The 9,160-nt window shown below is 42.4% G+C and overlaps 1 protein-coding gene across 1 annotated transcript in view; it reads left to right on the top strand.

Annotated features, from left to right (window-relative positions):
* Positions 1-9,160, top strand: part of LOC103461685 (activin receptor type-1) — a 30,604-nt gene that overhangs the window by 9,503 nt on the left and 11,941 nt on the right. The window contains exons 2-3 of the mRNA XM_008403990.2: positions 7,793-7,863; positions 8,392-8,646. Coding sequence (XP_008402212.1) covers positions 7,800-7,863; positions 8,392-8,646 — 319 coding nt within the window. The 5' untranslated portion in view covers positions 7,793-7,799. The remainder of the gene's footprint in view (positions 1-7,792; positions 7,864-8,391; positions 8,647-9,160) is intronic.

Genomic DNA, 9,160 nt, shown 5'->3' on the forward strand with positions numbered 1-9,160 from the left:
ACCCATTGTCTCCGAGTACATTTGATCTAGGGCAAGTACTTTGTATGTGTGTGAGCAAACACCCAGGGCAGCAGAGTATCCAAGGAACAAAAACCTGCTATGCTTCTGCCTGCTACAAATTCATGAGTGACAATTGCACATAAGCAGGGGGCCATTTGCATTTGGTCTCATTGCTCTGCTTGTGAAAGAGAGCTACTGCTGAGAAACTGAAGGGCCATGAGAGATGGAGCCCAGCCAGGCCTGATGGGGCACTGCGAATTCCAAAAACACTAAAGTCCCTCGTTCATTCACTACTTGACGGGACTCTTGTCCTGTGAACATGTGCTTCCCGAGGTTAAAAAGCTCCACGTTCTGAGCAGCACTGCGATGCTTCTGTTCATAAGAACACAAATATATTAGTCTCAGCGGAACGGCACTGTGGTGTGTTAGGTTGGAGATTTTGATTATGACCTCTGATCACAGCAAAACAACTGGTGGATGACGGGTGGGACATCTCCCTCCATGGATAAAGAATGCTTGTCATCATTTCAGGCAATCTCTATGCAAAGAGATGATGGTTATACTCTTGGCAAATCCACAAAACACTTCAAGGTTGAAATAAGGCACATTTTCTGCCATCTCTAAGTGTGACAGGACTGATGTGGCAAGTGGGGGGTTGAAATCGGCCTACCTCTGTTGCGCCCCTGCCTCAGCAAGTGAGGTAATCTGACCCTTGCTTCATTTGCAAGGGTCAAGAGATGCAAGTCACTTGCTGACTTGTATATATGCCGGTTTGGTGGGTCAAGGGAGTGTTGGAGGGACCCCATGTGACTTGTGCAACCAGTCAGGAACACTGAGAAGGAGGAAATCCTTAAAATGTGGCACTATTTAAAATAAAATGGTTTTGCAATAGTATGAGATTGATTGCCAACTTATTTGCAAATACTATGCATGCACTGGGCCCGATTTCACTCTATATTAAAATTTAACGCATCTTGACCAGTAATGTATAAAGAAACGGCTACTTTATGCCGTTATAACTTTTTAGACATTTTAATTACTGATTGTAAACCACATCAGTTTATGTGATGGTATTTTTAAACAAGTACATTTGTTTTAAGCCATTACTCCACATTCATATCTATGTGCTCCGATTCTGAAAAAGATTTTAATATTCACCCTTAATGTCTGACTCGGTGCATACTCTATGGCTAGCTTCCTCCTGACCTTCTTTAGGGTTTTAGTCTCAGGTTGTTTACTCTTTATTTGTAGTTCAGTCGTTCCCAGTGTCGCATTTTTGCTTGGCATAGAAAGGCGAGCATGCTGCTCTGCCATGCTGTGGTGTGGATATGAATGAGGGCTGTTGCAAAGAGTACAGCTTTTGCCCTCAGGTCTGCATTACACCCACATCCACCTAGGAGCGGACCATCTGTGTGTCCCTGATGGCACGTCGGCTCTCTGGTTGCAGGTCAGGGAGGCATAGCGACAGGGACACGGACAGCAGGCTCAGCATTGCCCTGAACTCGGCCTGTTCCTTCCACTTGCCGCCCTGCGGTTCGCTGCAGTCTTCTCGGTGCCGGGGCTATTTGTGCCATGGTAACCGTGCCAGCCTGCCAGCACAGACACAGATTCCACCTCTCGTCTCCCTCTCTGCCAGCGTGATGACTCAGCAACTCCTGCAGGGGTTCAGCAGCCTCCCTCCTCAACCTCGGTGATGCACCACGCTCATCAGACAAAGTAGTGTTTTGTCATTCTCTCATTGTAGCTGACCTGAATACTAAATGCAGGGTTCCTATGCAGTGTAGAAAAGTATGGAATTTGATGTCTGTGTTTTTCCAGAGTATGGAAAATTCCAAGACGTTAGTCACCATCTTATACTTCCTCCATAGTATCCTTTCTTTTTCCTTGGATATTTCCTTGCGACCTTCCTCCCTTATGTCTGTCCTTTTTTTGTTTCTTCCTCTCTTCCTAGTGTCCTTCTGTATTTTTGGTTTCCACCATTAATTTCTTTCATCGCTGCAACTTTTCCTTCCTTTCTTATTTTCTTGTGTCCTTTATTCTTTATTTGGGTTTCTTCTTTCTTTTGTGTGTTCTTTTTACTTCCCTGGTTTTTTGTCCGTTACTTCCCCTCTGTGTTTCTCCTTCCTCCCTTTTTCCCTTTGTTTGTTTCATCCTTTCTCCCATGTGTCCTTCTTTGCTTATCACATATCTGTCCTTCCTTTTCACAGCTCCTTGCTTCCCCTCTTCCTTGTATCCTTTTTCTCCTTTGTTCTTTCTTTTCTTCTTTAATCCCTTTGATCTATTAGTTACTTTCAAGTTTTTGAAGATGCCATATTTAAAGTCTGCCTGGACTAAACATTTTGCATAAATTTATATTGAATCGTTATGTTTGTAAGATGAACATATGCCACTTCTGAAAAATTAGGGAATTTTTACATGAACTTGTGTAGGATCCCAGTAAATGGACTAAAGTAACAAAGCAGCCAACCACATGGAGCTATTTGAGCTCCTGTGGAAAGTTCTTTCAACCATCTGTTGTAGGTAATGGATGACGATGAGGATAATGATAAGATTTTCAGGAATGTCTGACATGTTTCTAATTCATCTTGACTGCTTTTTTAGGTTTAGTTGTGCTAACAACAAAATGTGAAAGGCATGTGTAATCATCTCTACATAATCGCTTTAAGCTCTGCTCAACTTCTTAGAGAAGTTCTTATGAAGACGGCTCTCTCTCTCTCTCTCGAGTGGGATCACTGCACGGAGACCTGGATGAGAAACATGCCGTCAAAAAATATGAGCTACGATTACTTTTAAGTCTCTCCAGTAGCACTCAGCGGGAGTGCAGTTGTACCCAGTTTTCTCAAATGTGTTATTGAGATATTTCTTGGTGCTGTTCGCACGTTAATTAGATTGTGTTGTGCTGAATTGTGGTCGGTCTCCTCTTAAACTCAGTTCCCAGCTTAGGAGTCTTAAATGTTTGTAAATAATCGCGCAAATACTTATCCCAAAATAAAATTTTTGAGCTGGCTAGAGTTCACTTTATTAAACAACTTCCCATTCTCAATCTTTAGGGTCTAATATAATGTCAACCCAAACTGTTGAATCGATTAGAGCTTCAACTCTTCTGGGAAGGCTTTTCATACAGATTTAGGAATGTGCTTTTTTTGGGAATATCCGGCCGTTCTTTCAGAAGTGCATTTGTGAGCTCGCAGATGTTGACGGAGAAAGTCTGGCTCACAATCTCCCGTTACACTGAAGCGCTAGAGTTTATCTTACTTCTAAATAAAAAAGCTTTGCAATATAAACCCCTCCAAAGCTGACTTTACACTTGACACTGTCCAGTAAGACCGGTGCCATTCTCCTGGCAAATGTCGATTMACTAGTCGTCACAACAGAGAACACATCGCCACTGCTCTGGGTCCCAGTGGCGACTCAGTCTGCGGTTTTGCATTGCACTTAGTGACGTAAGGCTTGGATGCAGCCAGGGAAAACCATCCCACTAACCTCTCTTCGCACTGTTCTTAAGCTAATGTAAAGACCACATGAAGTTTGGAGGTCTGTAGCTGGTGACTCTGCAGACAGTTGGCGACTTCTGTGCACAATGACCCTCAGCATTTGCTGAGCCTGCCCTGTGGCTGGCTAAGTGGCTGTCATTCCTAATAATGAGTAGACTGTGGCATCTGCTCACTGCACCACGCTGGAACTCGCAAAATGTTTGTAGAAGCAGAGGCTGCATGCCTAGGTGCATAATTTCATACACCTGTGACCATAGAAGTGATTAAAACACCTGAATTAAGTGTTTTAGACGAATTACTCGATACGTTTTGTAAAATAGCATTTCTATTAACAACTATTACTGCTAAAACCTAATCGGTAAGAGAAGTGTGAGTGCACACCCTTGGCAAAATGTCAGCCCTGCACAACACAGCCAAGGAATTCAATACACAGGAGAAGAGGCCTGCAACAGACAGTCACAGAGCGCCACAAAATTGTGTAGTTGCATTGCAATCAGTTCTGCAGATGCTAGCCCTGCCTCTCTCCTTCTCAAGAATCCCTTCTGAGGTTTCCAATGTCAAAGCTGTTGGCCAGTTTCATGTTTCGTCATGCCTCAGTGTTACTTTTTGTTATGCTTTTGATAAGCAAAGAAAATAACCGTCATATTTTCCAGTCCTAAACATTATATAAGAGTTGTAAGAACTTCACCGGATTAGATTTTTATCCATCGATTATTATTTTTTGGGGAAACTGGATACATTTTTGCTGGAGACGACTTGGACTGATTTTGCACCAAGAACACTTTTTCCTTTAAAGAGATATGAAGTTTTAGGACCCAAATTATCTATAACAAATAGCTAATTTGTTATAGTTTATTTAAACCGGTGTGTGTAATTGGAAGAAAGGAACTGGTATCAAGGGTATTACTTTAGGTCCAAAAGGCCTTTTGGTTTCTAACAAAGAAAAATGTAGTGAACCGTTTTCTGTCTGAGGCTGTTGAGTAGAGACACAGGACACCATGCTTTCCTGCTGTCTGAGGCTTATTTATTTTGTTTGTTTTTTATTTTTTTCACCAGAGATGCTCCCATCAGGCTCTTATACAATTTCCTGGTTTTGTGTGTGGTTCAATGTGCAAATCGATCACCAGTCGGAGTCAAACATGGAAACATTTAATTAAACTGGAAATTCAAAGCAAATGTCTTGACAAACTGATTCAATTCTTATAAAATCCAATTCTGTTCAAAGCAATTCAGACCTGTCCCATACGCTATTGATTAGATTCAACTCCAACTGTATACAACGGGGGTGTCCAAAGTCGGTCCTCGAGGGCCGGCATCCTGCATGTTTCAGATCTCCCTGGTTTTACACACCTGCATCAAATGATGGCTCATCAGAAGGCCTAACCAGAACACTGACTTGCTGAGGAGATTGTTACTACCACTAGGGAGAGAACTAAAACATGCAGGATGCCGGCCCTCGAGGACCGACTTTGGACACCCCTGGTATACAACCCAATTCAGTCTAGTTCATAAACCGATGCAGTCAGGTTCAGTCTATCATATAGTGCCATTTGCTAAAAAGCAATATAAGCAATTATAAACACAATTTCGGTTTTATTGATGACGCATCTTAAAACAGAAAAACAAGGCTATGAGTATTTTCTATAGGAAAAAAAATAAACGGAATGCATATCTGATGCTTCATCCAGAAAAATGACATGACTCAACATACAAGCATTTTATCAAGGGAACTTTGAATTGTGCATTTTTTGTTTGTCTTTCCAAAGTTGATTTCTTTGATATTTTTTTATAACACCCCCCAAGAAAGAGATGTAACTAAATGCAGTAGGATTGGACCTGGTGTACCTTATATGGGAAGGAAACAAAAGCTGAGGACAGTCTTTAGGCAATTTCCATCACTGGCTGAATGAATGACCCCTCACTACTTCTTCAAAAGGCCTACATAGTTCTGACTGCAAGGCAAGTTTAGTTTCTGTGCAAACTCAAACGGGCTCCAGTACACCCAAGTGTATCTCCTTTCTCCGTTAGCTATAAGATGAGCCAATAACCTCACCTCCCTCCCCCTCCCCATAGCAGGGTGTCCTTCTAGCTCATGTCCCCCCTGGCACTAAAGCTAGACCTCCCCCTCGTCTTAGTTTACTTCACCGACACAGGCTGCATCCTCCCACATGTCTCTCTCTCTGACCTACTGTCCCCTTGCTGCCCACAGGCCTTACCTCCTCCTGCCCGCTGTCTGCCCCCTCTGGCGTTCCTCCTCTCCCTGGTCCCAGGGGAGCAGACGGAGCTCCTGATTATCTCTGTGTGGCAGCCTCTGTTTTGTGCTCTGATTAAAGGAGCAGCATGTGGTCTGTGTGCAAGCGGCATGTGCAGACGCCGCCGTTGGCCGACGCTAGCATTACGTGCTTAATCATTTATGTCTGGGAGATGGGCACAAAGGCCTGGAGAAGGAGGGGTGGGAGTGGATGTAGGTGGTGTTGGGGTGTTTATCAGCGGCGCAGATGCACTCAGGCGCACATGTTGCCAAGATAACGTTCCCAGTGCTTGGGATAACATGACCAGGGCACACTCCAGGCCATGTCTCCACAGACTGTACATATTATCTTAATAAAATGAGCAGCTTCGGGGTTGACTTCCCTCTCAGCTTGTATCGGTCGACGAAACTGGCATACCAAAGGCTTCACAAACCTAGTCGCGCTTCTTGCATCCCTAAAAACACTTGAGGCTCAGCAGGACTTTTACAGAACATGGCAAAAGGGAGTTTATGAGCAACGTCAGTGATTCAGTGCAATCGGCTGGGTTTCCTTTGATGCTAAACATGTTTTTAACCAGTTGGGTTGGCATTAAAAAAAAAAAAAAAACTAAGCATGACCCCATTGTTTTCTAACTAGAATCAATATGGTGCGTTGTTATTGAATTTGAATGACTGCATTGAAATGACATATCAGGAGTGGGCATCTCCAGTATTCCAGATCTGGTGTCCCGAGTGCTTTTGGTCCAACGCGCCTGTAGCAAATGAATACTTTATTAGCAGGCTTCTGCAAAAAAAAAAAAAAAAATGTTCAGCCATTTAACATATTTGTTGGAGCAGGGACACATAGCATGTCCTGCATGTTTTGAGGATTGGAATTTGCCAGCCCTGAACTATACATTTTGGTTTGTAGGCTGCATTTGTTAATTTCTTTGTAAATTTGCACTGTCTTAATAAAACTGAATTAAATTTAGTGGAGGTACCTAGCAATAATGATCTTTGCTAGGTTTGTAGGATAAAAGGGAATGTTAAGAGTGCAAGAACTCTATTCCTGCTTTGTAGTACAGTGGTGGTGGTAGAAATAAAGCACCATATCAAGGCATTTCCCAGGAAGTTAAAGCTTTCACACAATCAAGCCTTCTAAATGAACGACTAATCATCCTGCCAAATTAAAAGCCTTGATCTGAGTCCCAAAAAAAATTTGTAGCCAGAGCTGAAAGTCTGTTCTAACAAGGTGGCCTGGAAACATTACACCAGTTTGGTCTGGAAGAATGGGCCAAAATTCAAGCAAACTACTGTGTGAAGCTTTTAGAAGGATGCCCAGAACATTTCACCTAATTCATACAGTTTTAAATGCAATTCTACCAATTAATTAGCGATTGTATGTATTCTGGCATTTAGCAAATACAAATAATTTACCGATTCTAAATTACCTTAAATGATAAAAAGTCCTACTGTGTTGGCAAATATCTGGTTTCAGCTGTAAAAGCAACTATTCAGCCATGTATTTATTGTTCTGTGTCACTTTTGATCCTTCATACTCTCCAGGTAAATTATATTATTCAGGAAACCTTGCTGTCCTGCTCCCCTAACCCCGCTTTTYCCCCCCCTTTTCCTCACTCTTGCCTCACTGCCAAGTAGCTTGTCCGTCCAACATGCACACACACACACACACACACACACACACACCTCTCACACAGAGGCAGCCAATAAGAGAGCACCAGTTTCCCCATTGCTTGCCACTCAATGCCTTGTTGCCAGGGCCAACAGGAAGGCATGAGACCCTCTTTGCTTGAGCATTTGAAACTTGGTGTTGACTTTTTTTTTTGTGAAAGAAAGAAAAGGTCTTCATTTATAAAGTTGTCTTCTAAATATGTCTGGGCTGACAGAATGATCAGCTCTTTCCCACTGAAAGAAGCTACATTTAAAGAAAAAAGTACCAAACTAACCCAATGTTAGCTGGGTTTACATGCGGATTTTCTTTTCTTTTTTTTCTTTTTTTTTTTCAATTAAATGACAATGAGGTTTTCATTGAGCTTCTTTCTTTTAGGTCTACAATGACAAGAGGGGCCTTTCTTTGGTTTCTGCTCGCCCTGGTTCTTCCMTGTTCCTGCGAGAACGGTAAGAATTTTGTCTCAAAGCACATCAGAGCTAAAAGACCTTGAGCTCAAACAGTTGAAGCTTTTTTTTCCCCAGACACAAAAAAGAAAGAATCCAGTTGAAATTAGTGGTTGTGCTACCTCTGAATGCAGAGTTTTACTGCACTGTCACCAGAGCACATACAGTCTTTTCTCTGTCGCTCTCCTTTCTCTTGCAGCATACACCAAAAAAAATCACACATTTTTCTTCCCCCTTCTCACCACCCATCTCTTAGTCTGTCTCCCTTTCATCTGCTGTCTGGCACTGTTATTTTAAACAGCTGCAGTGGATTGCAATGGAAAGTGCTTTTCAGAGTGGCAAACCACTCGTTTTGCCCATGTTTACAGCACATTCGCTTTAACCAAATCTGGAAGAAGGATAAGCAGAAATCATTCATCCCGCAAAATCAAACAGGCTTGTTTGCCTTAAATGGATGGGTTTTTCCATGCAGGATTTTCTCTAATAAAGATGCAATCTGATGTGTGGTGTAAATGTTTTTTTTTTTTCCAGGTGAGGACGGCGTGAAAGCTGAATGTTTATGTGAAGGACCGTCCTGCAGAGGTGGGGAGAGATGTTTTGGCTTTCAGTGCTTTGCTTCTCTCTYGATGCTGAATGGAACGACAGTCTTTGAGAGAGGCTGCATTGTTGAAGGTGATGAAGATGGGCCGTTGCTCTGCGGACAGCCACCAACTGCGGCGCTGGTGGTGAAGTGCTGTCACGGACATTTGTGCAACATGAATGTCTCGGTGCAGTTTCCAGTGAAAGGTGAGGCATCATCCAGTCTCAGCACTGGAAATATTTATTTTACCATAATTTTGAACATTGTTCCATATGATTTCTGTGTCGGATTTCGTTTTGTCTTCATTGATATTTATGAACTATTTTCCTCAAAAAATATGCTAGCTAACATGGGTAAGTTCAGCTGTATCACCACTTGGCTGRACGACATTTGCTTTTGCCTCTGGCTCACTTCTGTTGAGCCAGCAGGATCCCCAATCATCCCCTATTTTTTTAGTTTTACAAGCTTTATTCAAGTTTTTTTTTTTTTTTTTACGTAGCTTTTAGCTGGCATTATAAAGGTCTGAAAAGCTGTTTTGGGGGCAGTGCTATGTAAAATCGACTTTTCATTGTGTTATAATATTATTCCCTCATCAGAAACGTACCTGGAGTGTTGCCCTGATTCTTTCATGGATGTTTGAGAAATGTCTTAATCTCCTGTGGAAACTAATCAGCTGTGCAAAATGTCTGAAGGTTTGAGCTGCAGCTCCTCCCTCTTTTC

Source organism: Poecilia reticulata, linkage group LG2 (assembly GCF_000633615.1).
Source record: "Poecilia reticulata strain Guanapo linkage group LG2, Guppy_female_1.0+MT, whole genome shotgun sequence".
NCBI classification, from domain to species: Eukaryota; Metazoa; Chordata; class Actinopteri; order Cyprinodontiformes; family Poeciliidae; genus Poecilia; species Poecilia reticulata.